The sequence below is a fragment of the Miniopterus schreibersii genome (genome assembly GCF_964146895.1).
Source record: "Miniopterus schreibersii genome assembly, chromosome: 9".
Lineage (NCBI taxonomy): Eukaryota > Metazoa > Chordata > Mammalia > Chiroptera > Miniopteridae > Miniopterus > Miniopterus schreibersii.
This window is the reverse complement of record NC_138118.1, coordinates 45530567-45553460: the sequence shown is the minus strand read 5'-3', so window position 1 is coordinate 45553460 and position 22894 is coordinate 45530567. Positions and strand designations below refer to the sequence as shown.

General features: G+C 36.8%; 1 protein-coding gene across 2 annotated transcripts in view; it reads right to left on the bottom strand.

Moving 5' to 3' along the window:
* Positions 1–22894, bottom strand: part of RELN (reelin) — a 484957-nt gene that overhangs the window by 269311 nt on the left and 192752 nt on the right. For both annotated transcript variants that reach the window (XM_081147442.1, XM_081147441.1), the window contains exon 4: positions 13781–13851. In XM_081147442.1, the coding sequence (XP_081003568.1) occupies positions 13781–13851 (71 nt within the window). The remainder of the gene's footprint in view (positions 1–13780; positions 13852–22894) is intronic.

Sequence of the window (22894 nt, the reverse complement as noted above, 5' to 3'; positions counted from 1 at the left end):
GGGAGCACCCATATTACTGTGAGCTGATTTCTCAACAGAAACTTTGCAGGCCAGAAGGGAGTGGCAAGAAATATTCAAAGTGATGAAAAGCAAGAACCTACAACCAAGATTACTCTACCCAGAAAAGCTATCATTTAGAATTGATGGTCAGAATAAGAGCTTCACAGATAAGAAAAAGCTAAAGGAGTTCATCACCACCAAACCAGTACTACATGAAATGTTGAAGGATCTTCTTTAAGAAGAAGCTAATGAACAAAAGAATCTGGCAAATAAAATAGACCCAGAGACACTGAAGCATGTATCATATGGTTGGTCATATCTCAGAGGGAAGAGGGAAGGGAGGTGGAGGTGGGAAGAGATTAACCAAGTTATATGCATGTATGCATAACCCATGGACACAGAAAATAATGGAGTGAAGGCCTGGGGAGGGAGTGGGAGCAAGGTGGAGGGGATCAGTGGGGGAGAAAAGTGAGACACCTGTAATACTTTCAACAATAAAGATAAATTTTAAAAAATTTTTGTTTGAAAAAATGTATCCCTTATAGAGCTTCCTTTTTATTCAGTTGTGCTATTCTTACAATGGTTTATGAATCTCCATGAGCTGTCATAAGAAAAAGACTGGAACTGCCTTGACTGAATATAAGAAATCCATACTAATGCAGATTGATAAAGACAGTTATGCCAGGAATAGTGAAGGTGAATGATTATTTTGTGAAACAGCTGTAAAGAGACCCAATTCATATAAAGACAAGCAACTCACATCACAAAGTCTAAGTAAACAAGTAAATTCAGTAGCAAAATTTTCTAAGAAAAGTATGCTTCTTGGCCTCTTTAAACAAGGTTAGTATTTATTTGTTTAAAACAAAAGTAGAAAAAAGAATGTACTAATACTTTGTTGAGCAAATGAAAAAAAAGCACTTAGCCCATATATGTTAACTCACTTGTGTGCTGGCTCTAGAGTCACAAGAGTTGCAAGTTTCTTTCTAAGGGATATCTTTAATTGGGGGGTGAGGATTGAGTTATTTTTTTAAATAGATCATTATTTTCCACTCAGTGTGAATTAATCTGACCACTATTATGTAAGACTAATTACCAATCCTTTTCCAAACTTTTTAAAAAACATATTTTTATTGATTTTTAGAGAGAAGGGGAAGGGAGAGAGAGAGAGAGAGAATGATCTGAGAGCTAAACATCAGTTGTCTGCCTCCTGTACGACTCCTACTGGGAATGGAGCCTGCAACCAGTATGTGCCCTGACGGGGAACTGAACCAGCAAACTTTTGGTGCATGGGACGATGTCCAGCTAACTAAGCCACACCAGATAGGGCCCTTTTTAAACTTTTAAACCCAACTAATGTTAAATATCTACATTGTTTGGCATTAGATAGAGTTACTCTGTGAACATTACCTTTCATTTACTAACTATATTTTCTCTATTATCTAGAGTATCTCACAGGCTATAATTAATAATTTGTCCTTACAACATTGGGAAGAGGGCACTAGCTGAGCTTTGTAGGAGGAAATTAAATTAAAGATCAGAAAATTTCTGTAAACTGAAACAGGAAGCAAACACCTCCAATTCCACATTAGCTTCTATGACTTCATTTGGATCTTGGAGCTCAGAGTCATGCTTTTCTTAATCATATTCTAATAGCTTAAATCTTTGGGTGTTTTTTTGGAAACATCATAAACATGGATCATTATATGGTTTCTCAATATTCAATTGAAGCAGAAATTCTTCCTATCAACAATTCAATTTGCCCGAGACAAATTACATGCTGAGAGCAAAGAAAAACTTCATTATTAAAAAAGCATTTCTGTGTTTATGCTCTTTCAGAAGTTGAGCTTACCAACATCTCATGAGGTCACATTATTTTTACTTTTTTAAAAATTGAATTTATTGGGGGGACATTGGTTCACAAAACCATATAGGTTTCAAGTGTACAACTCAACAAAACATCATCTGCACACTGCGTCACAGACATACAAAGGATTGTAAGAAAATACTATGAACAACTGTGTGCCAACAAATTGGACAACCTGGGCAAAATGGATAAATTCCTAGAAACATACAATCTTCCAAAACTAAATCAGAAAATCTGAATAGACCAATTACAACTAATGAAATTGAAGCAGTAATCAAAAATTCCCAGCAAACAAAATTCCTGGACCGAATGGCTTCACTCATGAATTTTACCAAACATTCAAAGAACTAACACTTATCCTCCTCAAACTATTCCAAAAATTTAAGAGGAGGGCAGACTTCCAAGCTCATTTTATGAGGTCAGCATTATCCTAATTCCAAAACCAGATAAAGGCACTACAAAGAAAGAAAATTATAAGCCAATATCTCTGATGAACATAGATTCTAAAATCTTCAACAGCCATAGCCAGTTTGGCTCAGTGGTTAGAGTGTCAGTCCACAGACTGAAGGGTTCTGGGCTCAATTCCAGCCAAGGGAACGTACCTCAGTTGCAGGCTCCAACCCCAGCCCTGGTTGAGGTGCTTGCGGGAGGCAACCAATTGATGTGTCTCTCTCACATTGATGTTTCTCTCTCTCCTTTCTACTCTCTGAAAAAGCAATGGAAAAAATATCCTCTGGTGAGAATTAAAAAATGTATATATATTAGCAAACTGGATCCAGGAGTACATTAAAAAGATCATACACCACGATCAAGTGGGATTTATTCCTTGGATGCAAGGTTGGCACAATATTTGCAAATCAATAAACATGATACATCACATAAACAAAATGAAAGACAAAAATCACATGATCCTATCAAAAGATGCAGAAAAAACATTTGATAAAATTCAGCACCTATTTATGAAAAAAACTCTCAGCAAAATGGGAATAGAGGAGTGACACCTCCACACAGTAAAGGCCACATATGACAAACCCACAGCCAACATCATAGTCAATGGGCAAGAACTAAAAATGTTTCCTTTAAGATCATGAAGTCTCATTAGAAAGAATAAGGTCATGTTCAATTCCCATAAAGGTTGTTCTTTTGACTAAAGTGTTTTTCTTTTAACTGACTTATTTTGGAAAAAGACTTTTAAGTACTCATGTAACTCCAAAATATGTTTCAGCCAACTCATTCAACAATTTATTCAGTACAAAGAATGGAAATTTTAATATGCTGGGCAGAAAAAGGAGGGTGCCTAAAAAATGAATTAAGGAAGTGGTTGATGAGTTTGTGTTAATATTATTGATTACTTAAAATAAAAAAGAGAAGGCTTTGAGTCAGACAAGCACTATATATCTACATATGATGACAGACACGTCTTACAGATAAAGGTATTATGTTATGGGAATTATATTTCCTGAATCATTTTAGAATTCAAAAGCCCTAGGTAGTTTTGCCTCAGGTATCTCTTCACCTAATTTGAAATTCAAATGCATAAAACTTCCGAAGCTAAATATGACAAATTAGACATGGCCCGTGAAGTTACCATTTAATGAGCTATGAACCTAGATTTTCATCTCCCCAGGAATAATTTCTTTATTACTTTTTGTATTTTATTGCAATAAAGCACTATTTGACCTTCAAGTATGATAACTAAGCTTCTAAAAATGTTATAAATTTAGAGTGAAAATAGTTTTCCCTGTGTTCAGGAATATACTTATGATCAGTATAAAAGATTACTTAATATTTAAAGAGAGCAAAATTATACACAGAACCAGCAATATTAGGAAGTATTATTCTTTTTTCTGTCCTTCCCCATTTCCCATCTCAATTTGATTTGTGTCTCATAACCGTTTATCATTTCTCACATTATAAAATAAATGAAATAGGAGCAAAACTAAAATATATCTTTACAACCTACAAATGAGGAATAGCAACCGCTTTCAGGAAAGATTTATTCTACTATGAGCTGTCAATAATGAGATCTTAAACAGTAAAACTTCTGACTCATTTCTTTTGCCACGCTCATGCTCTCACCTTTTCTGGGAAGACATCTATACATATTTCAAAATGTTGCCTATGATATAAATAAAAGTTTTAAGTAAAAAATCAGAATATAAAATATACCATCTGAATTGCTGGTGAATTGTTATTTTTAAAAATATTACTGTGTAGCAATCTTTTTAAAATCTTAGAACTTTGAGAACTTGAAGAGATGAAATTCACAGATGAAGCAGAGGAGAGAAGTGCAGCTATAAATTAACCTATAGCCTGAGCATATATACATGGCTTTTAAATAACATTCAGATGTAGGAGTGATAATCAGGATTATCATCATCAAATAATAATAATAACATTGCTACTACTACTACTACTATGAAGAACAACAACAAGAAACCTTGTTGCTAATGTTAGCAGAAATTTGCTAGAGGTCTACCACTACCAATTCTCCCCTTCTTTTTTTAAATTTTTAAAAAATATATCTTTATTGATTTCAGAGAGAGGAAGGGAGGGGGAGAGAAAGAGATAGAAACATCAATGATGAGAGAGTTGTCATTGATCGGCTGCCTCCTGCATGTCCCCGACTGGGGATTGAATCACGATCTCCTGGATCCTAGGTTGATGCTCAACTGCTGAGCCACACCCAGCCAGGCTATTCTTCCCTTCTTTATTTTAACTGGCTGGGGCCCCCAGTTAGAATAGTTCTCAGTGTCCCTGCAGCTTCCTGTGACAAAGGAATTAAGTTCTGTCCATAGGAGGGTGAGAAGTGACCCACGGGCATGCTTCCCTGGCCCTTTACCCTTCCTGATGCTGGAACCTGTGAGTGCTGGAGCAGCCAGCTTGGCCCCAGATATGGAAGCTATATTTTGTACACAGCAGATGCACTCCACCAGCCCTGGACCATCTACCTCCAGACTGGTTTATGGCAGAGAAATATACTTCTAGCTATTTAAGCCACCTGTAGTTCAAGGCATTTGCCATGGAAGCTTAGTCTATACTCTAAAAGAGTTAATTTCCTGTTGGCTGGGAAGAGGTCCCTTTTGGGGAATGGTATCCTCTCTATATCTCAGTCACAGTCCTAAAGGCCAGAATGGAAATTAGAGCTGATTAGACTGTGAGTTCCTGTGAGTAGAGACTATGTTGTATATCTCTGCACCCCCATGCCTAGCACACAGCTGCTCCAAAAATGTTAGTTGATTGGGTACTAATAACCTCTCCCTCTCCCTCTCCCTCTCCCTCTCCCTCTCCCTCTCCCTCTCCCTCTCCCTCTCCCTCTCCCTCTCCCTCTCCCTCTCCCTCTCCCTCTCCCTCTCCCTCTCCCTCTCCCTCTCCCTCTCCCTCTCCCTCTCCCTCTCCCTCTCCCTCTCCCTCTCCCTCTCCCTCTCCCTCTCCCTCTCCCTCTCCCTCTCCCTCTCCCTCTCCCTTCCTCTCTTTGAAATCAAAGATATATATATTTTTAAATGAGGTTGTGTTGAAGAACACTTTGATAGATATGTGGAAGGCCTGAAATGAAGAAATGCTGTATGTGTGGAAAGAGCAGTGATGACTGGAGAGATATTAAGAAGATAAAATAAATTGGTCTTAGACACATTGGGTACAGACATGGATGAAAGAAAGAGGAAATTAATGTTTATCTAAGTCTCCACTAACCAGACCTGTAATAAAAGGATCCAGATTTGGGGAAAAGTCAAGTTCAGTTTTGAATATATTGAGTTCAAGGCACCTAAATGACATCCAAATGTAAGTGCCTAATAATAATAATAATAATAATAGCTAATATTTATAGGGTATTTAAGTGCTAGCCAATATCATATGCACATTACTACTGCATTTGATCCTCACAACTTTACTGTGTCCCTCCTGGGCACCGAATATTGTGCCAGGCTGTTGGAAATGGTATGAGACAACCAAAAGGGTAGGTACTATTATCTTCCCTATTTTACAGTAAAAGAATTGAGATTACACAGCTAGAAAGTTCCAGAACAGAAGTTCGAACTCAAAGGTAGATAGATCCAAACTCCATGCGCTTAACATATTTGCATTACTGACTCTCTGAGAGCAGGGGATGGCGAAGCAGCCGAGGATTTGCAAGAGAGGACCAACTGTTGCACAAGTCCTCAGAGGAGAAGGCAGGGCTGTGGGACACTCACTTCACATTTTTCTCTAAGTGTGCTTTCGTCTTTCTCTTCTAGGTTTGAACTAGAATATCTATATTACAAGCTATTTAAGAAAAGGATGTGAAACTGCCACACACCTCTCATACATCTGGTACAGTGTTCCACATATGTCCTCTGGGGACACAGCACAATATGTGTTAATTAATATTAATGAATTACAACTCTTAAGAACACGATTGTGAAAACTGTATTAACTATTACATTAAACAACTGAATCTTCAAGTATAAAAATAAGGTCGATTAATAGGTTGCATGAAGTAACATTTCATAAGCCAAAATAAAATCGTAATTTAATGTGTTTAACCACAGCTTTGCTGCCCTTCCCCAAGTAATTATATAGATCCAAACTTAGGCTTTGTCCTTCAAAATATGGGGGAATCCCACAGATTATACAGCAGTTTGTGTAGAAAGCATACTTCTATGGGCATCCAAAAGAACTCAATGTCAAATTTTTCTCAGGCATAAATCTTGATGTTTTGACTTTGGACTAGATAAAACTGTCAAGTGGAAATGTATATAGCTCTGAAGACTGAAAAGAAAGCTGTCTAAATATATGTTCAATCACCTTGGGGAAAACAGTACCAGTCCAAAACCCTGTTCTTTAGAAAATTAAAAAAAGTAGTCGGACCCACCTAAAGCCAGTAGCAAGACATTTTAGGGTGGCCCTGGGGAGTTGCCTCTTTGTCATTCCCCTTAATCTTGTCTGTTGTAAGGATCACTTAGGGACACTTTTTGCCAGTCACTGCCCTAGGAGGGCTTCAGTTCCTTCCTCTGTTGGGTAGTCTGTGAGACCCTGTAGCAAGATAGGGGGTTCCTGGAAGGTTTTACCTGAGCCTCCTAATTCAGCTCCTTTTGTTTGTAAATTTCAAAGTGCAGGGATGTCAGGAGCAGTAGTGTAACTGCTAAACTGGAATGTAAGCTACAAAACAGCCATGGGGAAAACAGATGACTCTGACTAGAAAAAGTTTTAACATTGGACAAATTCAACTGAAACATACCATTCATTATTTTCCACTTTTAACCATTAAAGTAGATATGGTAAAACCCAATTCTGACTATTAGTCAATCCTGACATGTTTAGCCTGAATTAATTTAAAAATTGCATTTTAATGTATTGGAAAGACATATAGTCAGATTAACTACTGAGTAACCAAAGATAACCCAGGGAAGATTTTGGTAGATCAGATCTAAAATTCATATATTTGGGTATAAAAGCTATTTTCCACCCAGTTTTACTCAGGTATAATTAACAAATAAAAATTGTATATATTAAGTATATAACATTGTAAAATAATCACCACTACCAGGCTAATTAACATATCAATCACCTCACATTAATAGATATTCTTAAAGTGCTGAAAAATATTGAGGTAGGTTAAACACCTCATTCACTTTATGGAATTGCTTACTGAACTTTTTATCTCCATCCATCTCACAGTTTAAATAAAATTTCACCAATTCTTATTACAAAAAGATTAAAAAATTCCAAAGACTTTGGGATCCGAATGACAGAAATATGCTCCCTGCCACCGTGATCTGATGGCCCTTAGAGAACATAGCCACACTTTCTACCACTCACTGTTCTGAGGGTGATGAACAGCAGAAAAACCGCTGAGCCTGGCGGAAAGCAGCCAAGGTTTTCTGCTCCGGCTGTAAGCCTGACCCCTTTCCTCCTGACATAAAACATTTGCCTTTGGTTATATCCACTTCCATCATCCCAACAACAGAGGATTCCAGCATGGTTTATAAATGGCATGCACTCTTTTGGGGCACTACAGGGCACGACTGCTGCCGGCTGTTAAGCCTGCCATCTGGCCTTGCTAAATAATCAATGTTTGTGTTGTATGCCAAGAAGCTCGCAGGCCAGTGAGTAGATATGTGCACCATTGTTCTCCCTGCCCTGTCTCCATCTTGATTCATGCACTGCTGGACCAGCAGCAGCCATGCTGATACACTCACATCAGCTTTACACTTGTGACTTTGGTTTTACAAGGGCTCCAAAAAGTGTGCATTCTCTCCTAGTTGTTCCAGGAATTAAGGCAGCAGTGATGATCTTGTTTATTGAGGTCGTGGTTTCTGAGAGTTTTAATGTTTAAATTTTTTAATTTAACAAACTACTTGGTATAATGAAACCAACACTGGGCTGTGAGTCCAGACATTTGGTTTCTAGTCTGGCCACTTATGAGTAGTGTATATTTTGTCAAGTTAACTTTATTGGCTTCGTCACTAATCTACAGAAAAGAACTCTATGGTTCTAAGATCAGAGCATAAATTCAAATATTCCTCATCCTCAGGCTTTACAGGGTGGGGCAAAGTAAGTTTGCAGTTTTGAGTACACAAAACAGTTTATTCTTGTATTTTTATTAATTATTGTTATTCTCAATACATACAACTGTAAACCTACTTTTGCCCACCCCGTATATACCACACTCATATTAACATTTTCAACAGGACTCCTTTTATGTGGTCCTGAGAAATAGGGATTGAGTCTATAGCTCTCTAGATTGTTCAATAATAATTCCTGCAAAAGACTGATTTCCTCTAGTTCCGTTCAGATTTTCATTCTATTCTGAAATTGCCTCTATCTTTGCTTTGATCACCTCCAACAACAGTTCACAAAACACTACCATATTTCCCTTTAAAATCACTTAGTGACATTCTGGAAGATCCCACAGATAGTCACATGGCTAACTCCCTTACCTCCTTCTTGGCCTTTGCCCTGATGTCACCTCCATGAGGTCTGCCTGACTTACCTGCCACCTTATTAAATTGCAATCTGCCTCTGCCCCCTCCACCCAACCATGCAGTCTTCCCCTATTTAATTTTGTTTTTTCCTACAGCATTTGCCACCTTCCAATATGGTATCACATTTAATCATTTTACTATATCTCATATTTATTGCCTTCTTTCTACTGGAATGTAGGCTCCAGTAGAGCGGGAATCTCCACTCTGTTCACTCATGTATCCGCAGATCTACCCTAGAGTAGTGCCTGGCTCACACCAGGCATTCACTAGTTCTTGTAAAGTACTGAATGTTAAATAAATTCACTTCTTTATTTTCTTCTGCTGGTGAATAAACCTAACCACCTTCCACTTTCAAAACAGTTAGGAGTATACAACCTAGCACCTCCCCACCCACCCCAGGCCGCAGAGGAGAATACCCTGGTTCCTCCTCGATACTTCGATGTCAGCAGAACTCAGTTGGAGATGTGTTTACAGTTGCTTTGGACCTCAGGATTCAAGGTGAAGACCTACAATCCCTGAAGCTGGTTTATATCCCAGGAGCACTGAGGGGATTCATTAGTGTTCAGATAGTGAGCAATTTTCAGATTTCTTAACTTGATGTTTTATACATTTTTCAACCTGAGGTCAGTGTTAAGAACTTTGCTTTGGTAATAGCCACACTGCCTCACAGTGTTCCATGGCAAAGTTCAGGTTAAAGAGATTTTCTTATAGAAAGGACAGTGATTCTTTAATAGTGAAATGTTTAAAGTGAATATTCAGCCAACATTATGCCAAGCATTGTTGGATATTAAGAAAAACAAAAAATTAAGTCATGCTTCCTGCCTTCAAGAAGCTTCCAGTTGGGGGACATCAGTAATTAAACAAGTACTTATTTGTTTCAACAGATATCAATGATGTTAAGAGAGTAAGGCAAGTCTTCACACAGGAGGAGACAGGGGAACTGTAACTGAGAATATTCCTTCAGTGATTTGTTCCACTTGCCTCAGCAGAGTTGTCCTTTCTCCTTCTCAGGTATAATCCTATATTTGTTATTTTGGGGGAAACTTCTGTTAAATATAACACAAATGATATAAGTTCACTGTAAAAAATTAGAAAATACAGATAAGTTTAAAAAATATAATTAAACAATCACAATATCACCAAACTAATCTACTTAGGTTTTTTTATTTTATACTCTCTAACCTTGATTAAAACTTGACTCCAGGGAAATCCTTTCTCTTTATCATTTACTGAGACTGTACTTTATGCTAGTGACTTGAGAGTAAGGTTACACGGAACCTGGAGCCAGACCTACTTTCTCTATGATTCCAAAGTCTTCGTAAACCCTAAATCCAAAAATAAATGGCTGCCCACTAGCATTTTCTTCTTGGCCTCAAGGAAAGAAAACAACCCCTGGCATCCAGGAGCAGGCCTGGCACTCACAGATGGGCCTCACTGTTCTTCTGCTGAACATAAATGATTTCACAGAACATCAACTTCAGACAAAGCCACTCTGGGATTGTGATGGGTCAAGACAGGACCCCCTGGTAATCATGTCTGAACACAGGTACAACTAGAACATTGCCCAGCTCACAAAAGGCCAGGTGTCCCCCTCTCCTGGCTAATAGGAGTAGCTGTTTTTTCTTCACCAATTAGAGCTTTGGCCTCACTGTAGTCTGTCCTACCTCTAGATAAGAGTTACTGAGGTCCTAACCATAGTATTACCCCCTTTCCTGACAGCATCCAATCCAGAGTAAAGCCCTACTTCCTTAAACTGTAGTCAAAATCATGATATATAGACCTAAATCTCATAATTCCTCTTGTAATATCCTCTTATTCAGATGCCCCATGGTTTTCCATGGAGATCAAGCTCTAAACCCAATCTGTCAACTCCAGGTGTGCTCCCAGTGGTATTTGGCTGCAAGGCATTGGATGCCAATATATACATTCTGATATTTTTTCTTTATTTTAATCCTCACCCAAGAATATTTTTTCCATTGCTTTTCAGAGAAGAGTAGAAGGGAGGGGAAGAGAGAGAGGGAGAGAGGAAGAGAGAGAGAGAGAGAGAGAGAGAGGGAGAGAAAACAGTGATGTGAGAGAGACACATCGATGTTAGAGGGCCTCCCAGAGCTGAGGATCGATCCTGCAACCAAGGTGCATGCCTGTGAATGGAGTTGAACCCGGGACCCTTCAGTCTTCAGGCCGATGTTCTAACAACTGAGCCAAATTGGCTAGGGCAATACATTCTGATCTTGAGAGAGGTTGGGGTGAAGAGAGAATGAGAGAGAGAGTGCTCAAGCCTATTCTTCCTTTGAGCCTGCTTCCCCCTCTGGTTGCCTTCTCTTTCCCCTTCTCTTTAATTCTAGATTTTTTTCAAAGCTTCAACTTTAAACACTGCCTCACTTTTACTTCTCAACTCACAATAATCTCCCTTTCCTTGACTGACTCCAAAGCCTGGGCAAGAATTTTCCATGCTACGACGCAGCCTCAGGTGGTCTGGCCTCTCCTGAAACCATCCTAATTTATAGTCAAAGTGCCAATAACCTTCTAATTGCAAAATCCTAAAGCCTCTGCCTTCTCTCAGAAGCCCCTGTCCCTGCTGAGCGCCTCTACCATGCTGAAATGTCTTCCTGAGTTCACCCCACCTCTGAAGCTTGCCCCTTCTCTCTGCTCCCACCCAAAGCCTACACTCCACTCAGCCCCTTCCTCCCTTCTTTGGAGGCTCTCCTGGATGAGCACATTCCCTCTTCAGCAGATTACAGACTATCTAAGACATCACCAGAGTGTTTTCTGATCTTTTCACTTTTTCAGTATGTTTGGCCAATAATACACTCTTATAATAACAGCTGTCCTCCAGCTCCACAAAGTAAAATTTGCTTTGTTTAAATTGCTTAATTTGATTAAAATCAACAAACCTACTAAGTATGTTGTAATTGAAAGGCATTGTGTGTGGTATATAGAGATTGTCATTTTTTCCTCTAAGAAAACATATTAGACATTCCTCATCTAATGCAAAGTAAATTATTATTAAATTTATATTATTTTATTTGAGGTAATAATGTGTTAATTAAAAGTAGACAGGGTGAAAATAAATATATGGTTTATAGCACCAATTATTTCCCTTGTTATTCCTGACAGCAGGAAGCCGTCGCTCTTGCTAGTATTCTTTCCACCTATCTTGGATGGATTGATATAATTTCAGTTGAGTAGGTGCTATTGAAAAGCTCAATGTTTTCCTTTGGTCTTGGGCTGAAGAGCATTTTTAATAATATCTACATCTACCATCAGGTAACTCATGTTCTTGTGTAACACTACTATATGAGGCCTTTTCTCTCTCACTGATTGAGAATTTTTCCCCAGTGGTTTTACTTGACTTTTTCTTTTCATTTTAAATAAACCCAATTCCAGCAATTCATTTACAATGTAAAAGATCTAAAATCCCAGGCTTAAAAAAAATCAGTTTTTAGGTAATGGTAAATGTTAATAAATTTAGGCATGTTTGCCTGGTACTGTGCAGTTTTCAGGATATTATGTTCACTGCTATGTGGTGTTCTATAATGTGAACATTTTATAGTCTGAAAAAAATTTACACTATATTTCTTGAGGCTACTATAAAGGCCATCACATTTTTCATTCTCAAAAGTCACAGAATAAAAATCTGTTTAAGAGCAATTTGAAACAAAAATTAGAATGGGGTTTTCTCATTGAAGAGTTATGTATGTAAATTAGCACCAGTGTGCCAGTAATAACCATCAAGTACCACATTACTTAGATAAAGCCATATTGATGATGTATATATTACTACAAATAATAAATGGTATTTTTTAGGCCTTTCAAAAACCAATATAATTTTTCCTCATTCTTTCCTATGTCCATTAGATTCTCTTTAGCAGAAAGATAGTAGAAATTTCCTTTAAATTCAATAATGTAATTCCTAAGCTAATAAATTTCCTCAAAATATAACTCTGTAAGCAGAAAATCATAACATGTCTATGATGATGATGAAAAGGGCAGGACATTTACAAAAGTTGGCTTCAAATGTATCCATTGCCAAGATCCTTAAATAAAGAAATAGGTGTATGGCTGAGAAATACTTGTATTTAATCTATCAACACTTTTTAGGTGGTTGTCATATGCCAGGCACTATGCCAGGTTATGGGGAATCAAAAAGCACAGAGGCATAGTTCGTGCACTTGAGAAGCTCAGTCTCTCAGAGGTGGCATCCATTACTTTTCAGAAGAAAATTCCTGTGAAGTGGGAAATGCACAAAGTGAGGTGGAAGCTCAAGAGGTAGAGGGATCAAATTTGTGTGAAGGCACGTATCCTGGCTTTCACCTTTTCAGTGTGCATGTGTGTGTGTGTTTGTGTGTGTGTGTGTGTGTATACATGCATATATGTGCCCCTGTCAGAGTTTGGTATGGATGAGAGCTTGGATGTGTATGAGGCAGTCACAAAGCAGAAGTCCCTTAATGTGACTATTTCATCTACACTTAACCTATCTAAAATGATACAGTATCTATTCACAAGTCTAAAATTGATAGTATAACAACTGGAAAAAAGCATATAGATAACATAACATGATCAAATATTAAAAGCAATAAAAGACATTTTCAACAAAGTCGATAATAAATTTAAGTGGTAAATTAAGCGGATGTGTTTTTGTAGCATTAAGTGTTTTGGCAGAATTCTAAAATTACCAAGATCTATATTTCCAGTACAACTATATGTAATTCATTAGAAAAAAATTGTGAAAAGATAAATTTTTATCTTTTTTTTGTTAACAGTATTTTCAGAAGCCTACAGATCTTTATCAATAGTTACTAAATAATTATTAGGGGTATGAAGAAGTCAGTAATTCTAAATCATCATGATCAAGTAATATCAATGAAATGCTTACTCGCACATAGAACGTAGGACCTACCATAAATAATTTTGACTGAACCAACATGGAGAATTCAAAGATGAGTCTTACCTCCTTGTTCACACAACTGCTGGGCTAAAGCATCTTTGAAAATAATCTGGCCTCTGTGTGTTGCTGTAGCCCTGGAAATGAATAGCAAAGGTTAATCCAAATCTTATAATAAGTTTGGTGATAACTTATGTACTTTTTCTTTTTAAAAACCTCACTTTAAAACATTATTGCGTGGACATGATTTTTTAAACATGAGTGCATCTGAACAGTGAAAAAATTAACAATAGAGGCAAGGCTTAACCCAAGGCACCTGGGTTATGAATTATCTCTGGTTTACTTTGTAAAGATATTGTAAAATTTATGGGCTTATTTTGCAAACCACAGATGTGAGCAAATCCTGGATAGAAGAAAAAGCATAGAAAGAATGTCTGTTGAATTTTCTTTTTCAGGAGGCCTTGATATAAAATGTTTTGTGGAGCAGTAATGATATTAACACTGGAGAAAGATGCTCTCAATGTACTTTTTTTGCTGAAATCAATAGTCACCATAACACATAGAGAGGTGAGATGAGAATTACATTTAAAAGTTATGTTTTTTAAAAGAGGGCTATTCGAAGCTTTCATAATTATAAAATCTGTCATAATAAAATATAGCTTTACTGGGTCTAATTCACCATTTGAAGGAGATATGTATCTTTTACCTCCTCTAATCAGAGCTGTGCACATGGATTGGTGAAAAAAAAATAACATCCTTGCAGCAGATGTGTTATTCAATGGCTATAATAGGAACTGTCTTAACAAAGGAAGAATTATTTATGCTTTATATTTGAAGTGTTTTTACTTAAAAGGGATTTTTCTGGCACAAAATTTATTATTTAAACAAATTTAAAACAGAAAATCATGTCGCTTTAAGAAACCTGATTTTAGAAAATAAGCTATACAAAATCTTTTTAACAACTAAAAAATATTAACATTAAATCTCAACCTTAGTTCTAGATGAAACTATCTTAGGGTAAAAATAATTTGATTCAACCATCATTTACTGAAGATGGGTCATGTGCAAGTGCTGTGCTTGGTCACCAGAGGGCAAAGTTTGGCCTCTCCATTTCCCTCCATATGTGCACCACTCAGTCAACATCTTGTCCTTTGAGGGACCCAATGGGACATGGCTTCCAACATTCCCCACTCTGGTCTCCATGTGGATGTACCTTCCTCCTCTATGCTGTAGAGTTTTCTGATATCTATCCCTCAGTTAGTTACTACTGTCACTAGTATCAGTCCTCCAGGACCCAACTCTCTAGAAATAATCTGATAAACTAAACCATGTTGAAGTGTTAATGGGTGATGTTGCTCCAAGCTAACATATTTCAGCAATGCAACTGAAAATATTATACTTTAGTACACACACACACACAATAGCACAACAGTGAGAGTTTTGAATGTTGGAAGGGAGATGTAATTGGAGAGAAAAGTCACTGAGCAGCCTTCAACTTATAGTATATGTGAAGTATATAAGGGTAATCAACTCTTGTTGGTTATATTAATCCTTGTTTTTAAATATTAATCATTATCAAAATTACAGATAAACAGATGCTACCAATCTCTGTCTATATTCATATATGTTTATAGGTTTTCCTTTGCTCTTAGCAAGCTGAAAATAAGGACCAAATACAAGGCCAATCTAAGCTATAAACATGGTCTATAGACTCACTAATCAATTATAGGTTTATATCCACAGGCAACATGTTAACTCGATTTACCCTACATTTCATTGTTCAAATATCAATCAAGTCAAGAGCTTCTGAGCTCACATATGCTTCTAGTAGTAGCATAGCAATCAGAAATGAGGAATTTTATTTATTTTTATTTTTTTAAATATATCTTTATTGATTTCAGAGAGAAGAAAGGAGAGAGAGAGAGAGAAAGAGAGAGAGAGAGAGAGAGAAACATCAATGATGAAAGAGTCATTGATCGGCTGCCTCCTGCATGCCCCCGACTGGGGATCGAGCCCACAACCTGGGCATATGCCCTGACTGCCTGGATCCCAGGTCTACACTCAACCGCTGAGCCACGCCCGGCCGGGCAGGGATGCAGCATTTTAATTTGACATTTTCTTTGGAAGGCACATATTTTCTGAAACTACTAACCACTAAGAAAAGTCCTCTAATGTATAGTGTTTAAATAATTGTTCCTTTTAGTTGTCTTCTGATTGTATGTATATAATATTCTTATGGTAATATTTCTCATTGATTCATAAACTCAGTTGTCATGGTGCCAGTCTATGCTCCCCATGAACACAATGGGGCCAGAGTATCTAGATAAAATTCATGAAACAGAGGTTTTGCCTTTTCTGTGGGTATCAGAGATACTCAAAAATCCTGGCCACTGCACAGAGCCTTGTGAACAGCCCACTTTCTTGCTTTCCCTGTTCCTCAAGTTCCTGATTTAGGATTTGTTGCTTTCATTTATGTTCTTCTGCTACTTTGGTTCAACGAATAAATTTCTGAAGAACTAGAGAGTAATTGAAACTAAGGAAATTTCTATCATCTGGTCAAAATTTCTTTAGCAGTGGCTCTCATTCTTCAAGCAAATATGGAATTCCAGTATATGAAACAGAGGAGTCTCAGCTTTTGAAGTTGTTGGGTTCCCTTTCCTCATCCAGCATGCTCCCCACCACCCATTCCCCAAAACTCCCTGGTGCACTTCTCTGGAACTCTTAGGGTTTTTGAGAGGCAGAGTTTGAAAACCACTGAGTTAGTCTAACTCTTACAGCATATGAATCAGGACATTGAGGCCCAGCGAGGACCTGCTGACTGTCACACAGACTGTGAATGGCAGATAGAACCTGACTCCAGGTTTTGATTCCAAGCCTGAGATTCTTTCCTCTGCATTAGTTGTTTTCAGAATGCGTTCTATAGTGGTACCCCGAAATCTCCAAGCGAGTCAGGGGGAGGGGCAGCAGGGGTGCTCCAGGCTTCATCAATTCAACCAGAGTACCGGGCCTTTACATGTTCTAATTATTTAAATGTTGTTTGAAGAAAGGGCTCAGCCATTAGAAACTGACTTATGGAGCACGTGTTTAATGTCATTATCTGAAGTCCTCTGGATGGGAAAAGGAGTAATAATAATGACTGATATATGTATATATATAAACCATGTACCATATATATGGTTATTAGTATTGTAACACTTCTTTATGAATTGAAATTTACCCCCTGCTAGGCACTGTTGTAAGGTCTCCACATATATTAACTCAATCCTGACAACAACTCTAAAACTTAGATACCATTATCCCCATTTTCCTGAGACACAGGAATATTGTGTGATTTACCTAATGTCATAAAACTGGTGGTAAAGTCAGGATTTAAACCCACACAGACAAGTGTAGAATCATTGTGTTTAATCATTACCTTAAATTGTCATTGATCTGATTCATAAATTTAATGGTAGCTTTTCATCTCTTTCCAGAGGGAGAGCCTGGTTTATGGACCTGATATTCAAAGTCATTCCTCTTCTGGCTTGTACTCCCTACTCCAACCCTTTAGTCCATAGCTAAGCATTTTTATTTAACTTCCTTTTGGGCAAACCACTTTCCTGTTTCCAGTTGGAACCTTGGCCACTTGGCCAGCAACTCCATGGTGTTTGTCTTTAGAAATACCATTTCTCTTGATCCCTTCTCCCACGGTGCTCAATGAATCCCTCAACTTCTAATCAGCTCACTGCAGTCCACTTTCAGCTCTGTGTCACATTTCCTCCAACAGCCTCCATGACTCCTCACATCTCTCCTGTTATCTACTAAATATAAGGGCACTGAATGCCAATGTCAGCCACACTACTGCCCAAACCCCATAGGGATACAAAGGTCACATACGCATATTGGAAGATAATCATCATGTGCATTATTTTCTTTACCAACCTTTTAAATCCTCAGATAATGTTAATATAAAAATATTCAACTCTATAGGAGGTATATCGTTAGCAATTTTTAAGGGCCTATAAATATAAATATATTAAACATAAAAATAAAATATATTTAAATAAGTATGTAATTTAAATACAAATATATGGATATACATTTAAATATAAATATTAAAATATATTTATATATATTCAAAAATTGCTAAAAATACAGTAACTTAGAGATGAAAGACTCTAGAGGTCATTTCCTTCAATATTTAACCCACATATATTTTTCTTTTCTTATAAAACTGTACAGTTATGGTATATAGTGACAGGCCTTATTTATTTTCAGACTTGTTTAATTTAGAGCTCTCTTTGTGGGGGGAGGTCTATCAAGTTTATGGTGCTAATAACTTGCACCAAATTTTCCATAATTAGCAGTAATTTTTCAGAAGCATTTTAAAAATATCCTCATTGTTCACTATTCTGGGGAGTAGACCAAATTTCTTAAATGAGCTTCTAATAAGTATCTATCATCTTCTTGGGGGATGCATAGATTTCTATAGCAAATTTGCCAACAAGAATCCCTATAAAATAAGTAATTTTAAAATCCCTTTGGGCTATTGTAATCTATCATTTGAAAAGCTCTAAAGATTCTACCAAATGAAGAAAATTAATCATGATCACCATATTCAGAGCTTGAAATAGTCTTTGTTGTTATGAATTTTTAAGAATATGTCATATTCTAATTTTTACTGAACTCCTGGAGCTACTGTCTGCCCAAGCCATTTAAGAATTGAGTGTGTATTGTAGTGAGACACAGTGCTGAGCTCTCAGCCTCTGGAGTCAGAAATACCAACACCTGAACATAGTGAGCTGCCACTTAGGAGCTATCTGACTTTGCACAACTTCTTTAATCACCGTAAGCTTCAGATTCCCTATATAAAGTTAGGAATAATAATAATTATTATTTAAATATATGAATATTCACTCTTCAGATACAGCGTACCTAAATAGATTTCAAGCTTCTGGAATAGTAAGAATATATAGTTAAAAATAAGTTATCCGACATAAGGCACCTGCCATAATGACTTGAACATATGAGGAAATCAGACATATATATTTGGGTTCACAATTTGCTTCAAATGTGCAATATTGCCATTCAGTTTCCAAAAAAGTAATAAAAAGGGGTTTTGATATAGTTGTTGCAATGCCTACCCAAGTATACTGTTTCTTTATTTCATGAAATGCTCACAGATTTACATGAAGAATCATTTTTAAATCTAGGGCAATGTGCTTAACCTGCAGTGTTGTTACTTTTCTGGCCTTTCTCGCCTGCTTTACCAGTGAGGTCTGGTCTGTTACTGTGCTTGTCCATTCACATTTGGAAGAGGATTCATTAATCAGCAATCTGATGTTAATCTAGTGTAATATCAGCATGCCTGCACCAAGAGACTCTCCAGGAAATGTTACTAAATGGGAAGAGAGAGGTGGCCTGAGTTTGGTAAATTTGATCTTCAAAGGAATTAATTCACTTGCAAAGATTCTTGCCCCCTTTTTCATCTGCAAATTACTGTACTTTCTAATTAGGTTGGGGATACAGCTTGCCCCTTACTAAGAAAAAAAATACCCAATTCTTTAAAACATATGAAAAGCAGCAATAAATAACTTCAGGGAGGAATTATTTTTATATTAAACTCAATTTAAACTATGCCAAGGCCACTGCAAAGTAAGATTGTATATGTTACTTTTGCTTTTCCAAGCTTTCCTGCTCTCATTTTTATAATTACATCTTTAATTCCCAAGCCATAGGATTTTTTCCTCTGTCACATGTATATTTTATCTCCTCAAAACAACAAATTTCAGCATTAATAATCATTATCCAGTAATCACAAACTCTACATGCTCTTAAAGATCGCCAAACACCCCAGCCAGTGTGGCTCAGTGGATTGAGGGTCACCCCATGCACCAAGAGGTCACTTGTTGGATTCCCAGTCAGAGTACATGCCCCGGTTTCAGGCTTAATTCCCAGCCAATCAATGATACTCTCTAGTTGATGATTCTCTCTGTCTCTCTCTCCCCCCCCTTCTTCTCTCTCTCTAAAAAAAAAAAAAAAAAAATCAATAAAAACATTTTTTTAAAAAGATTGCCAAATAGATGACTTAATCCTGTTTTCCAATCAAGGAATAATTTTCATTTATAAGACAAAAAACATAAATAATATCATTTAAATAGGGCCCCCAAATTAATGGTTATTAGTAACTTAGCTTCCTCCCAAGTGATTCAGCAATGCTAACTACTAAAACTGAGATGCTAGGTTTGGTTTTCAATCAAAATAAAACAAATTAGTCCTATGACTTTGGGAACTTAACCTCCCTGGTTAATTTCCCTATTTGTTTAAAAAAAAAAAAAAAAGAGTGACAGATAATCTCCAAAGTCAATTTAAGGTCTAAAACTCTATGATGCCATGATTCAGTTAAGTGAACACATATAAGCATGTGCACACACATGCATAGAGACATGCTGGATGCAGTCTGCATCACTAGGAATGCTTCCCAAGATAGTGTAGTACATGTGCACTGGTAGCACGAGTGTGCTAGAACAAGCTTGCATCAGCTCATGAGAGCTTTCAGCTGTTACATTTTTATTTTAATATGTAATTTAATATGTGGGTATATATAAATGGGTTTTACATATAGATAATATATAACTCTAGTAGAGCCTAGTAGAGCTATATCCTCTAACTCATGCAAAAATACAAACTTTATCCAAGTCTTTCAAGTCAAAGAAGTATCATAAACTTATTAGTCAGCAAATTCTTTCAATTTTATCTTATTAACTCTCAAATTTACCCTTCTTCTTCTTTACAGCCACTGTTTTAATTCAGAGCTTAATCATTTATCATCTGAAAAACTGCAACAGTCTTGATGGGAATGCCCCTCTACATTCACCCCCCTATAACAATCTAACTTCCACATCACAATGATTTTCTTCCTAAAACTGCTTGAGAGCCTTCCGTGGCTCTCCATCACTTAAAGGATTCTGCCAAATTAATTAGAATTGCCTAATAAGTTCTTCAGGATCTGGTCCCTACTTCCATGTCCAGGCTCATCTCCCACCATACCTTGCAACTGAGCCATAGGAGAGTCCTCACAGCTTCCAGGATGCATGGTTTCTTTCATGTCCCCAAGATTTTCTATTCCCTGTCCCCTGTGCACATAAATCTCTTGCCAAAATTATTTTATTCACTCTGTAAAATTTATCCAAGAATCTCTTCACCATATAATGCCTTCTTAGATCTCCCTGATAATGTTAGTTTAGACACCTTCTCAGGGACAGCACAGCCTATTTCCATAGCTCTAATAGAGGAACTTCCTAACTTATAGTGGCTCAAATTGTAGCCCCAGGCATTCCTTTTTGCAGTCATGCCTATCATAAATGCAGACACAGCTAGTAACAAACTCATATTCATTACTGCCTAACGACCTTAACCAACACAAAACCAATGCTGGTGCCTTCCAAATTCTGCAAGGTTAAGCCCCTGCGATCCATAGTAAAAAGGTTAGTACTATGGGCAATTTATCAGGTTTCAAAGAAATTAATTGCTTGAGCGTATGATAAGATGCCGTAAATCCATATTTCTCTGAGTCTGGCAAAAATTTTGTCGAAGGTATTGTCTGTCTTTGAAATTTTAACAATAAGCTCAGTTGAGACATTAAGTAAGGATCTTTCAGCATAAACAAGGGGTGCTTCTATCTCTTCAAGGGAAGAATTAGTTGGCCTATAGTTTCCAGGATGAATTACAAGCACTGATTTGGAAGCATGAAATACTTTTTCCAGAAAGTCTAGCAGAAGTCACTGAAAACAAAAATTACTGTTTATAACAGAGGTTTAACCTACATTAAAAAGTGAGCAAGGCATCACTGAAGAAAGATCTTCCTTACTCAACATTTACCACAGAAAACTTTAGAGGCATTCTGCATATTGGATCAGTACCAGGAATTTTCAAAGAGGTAACTCTAACTTTGAATGTAGTTTGAAGGTCCTTGGGCTAAATAAATAAATAATAAAAATGAATAAATCAAAGGAAAGCAAAACAAAGCAAACAAAAAGGAAAAAAAATGGAAGTCTGGCCTTACTACAAGAAAAAAAAGCCATTTTCTAGACAATTATCATTAGTTTCAGTCCATGCAGGAAAATTTCTCCCCCCAAAATATTTATAATACACATTTTATACCTTTTGTTTCTGTACCATAGTAGTTTTGAAGATATACATTGTGTTTTATTTCAAAAATCAATTTTGATGCTTTTAGTGTGTGAAAAGAGATTTCAGGATTGATAACAACTGACAACTTATGAGTTTGAATTGAGATGATGTTCTGACTGGTCATTTCAGAAAATATTGGCACACATTGAATGAGAATTTAAAAACATATCCCATAGGATGTATGATAAAAAGTCACTCCTTCCCCTCAAAAAAAGACAAAAAAGACTGTAAAATCTAAAATGTTTTATGATATTCACAAAGCTGATGAAGGCTCTATTAAGAGAGAGGATTTCTAAGTAGTTAACTAGTCATAACAAATTAGAACAATATTGGAGCAAGCACATACAAGTGTTACCTCGGGGGAAGCAAGTTATAAAGCAAGCCTCTCGTAAAATACAATACTAAATATTTTCTGATATAAAAATAATTCATATATATTATAAAAATTTTAAAATAAAGTATTAATGCAAAAATAATTTCATACTCAGGAAAAGTCACTACTGACATTTTAGTAAACTACATACTCATAGTTTTAAACATTTATTCATGAATATAAAGTTTTGAAGAATTTGCTTGCTTAAAAATAGGAAGGTTTCATTCCTTGATATTTAATATTTATTATAAATAGTTCCTATATCATTAGCTATTTTTAGAACAAGATTTAAAAAAAATTTCCATCCCTCTGCCTCCTCCCCTTTGGCAACCATCAGCTCGTGCCATATACCTAGGGGTCTGTTTCATTTTTCTTTTCTTTTTTTCTGAATATTTTTTAAGTTTATCTTTATTGTTGAAAGTATTACAGCTGTCCCCTTTTTCCCCCATTAACCCCCTCCACACTGCACTGACCCCCTTCCCAGGCCTTCACCACACCATAGTCTGTGTCCATAGGTTATGCACATATGCATATAAGTTCTTTAGTTAATCTGTCCTCCGCCACCTCTAACCGCCATCCCACTGTCCTCCTGTTAATATTTTGTTTTTCATTTGCATTGTTTTAGGTTCCACATC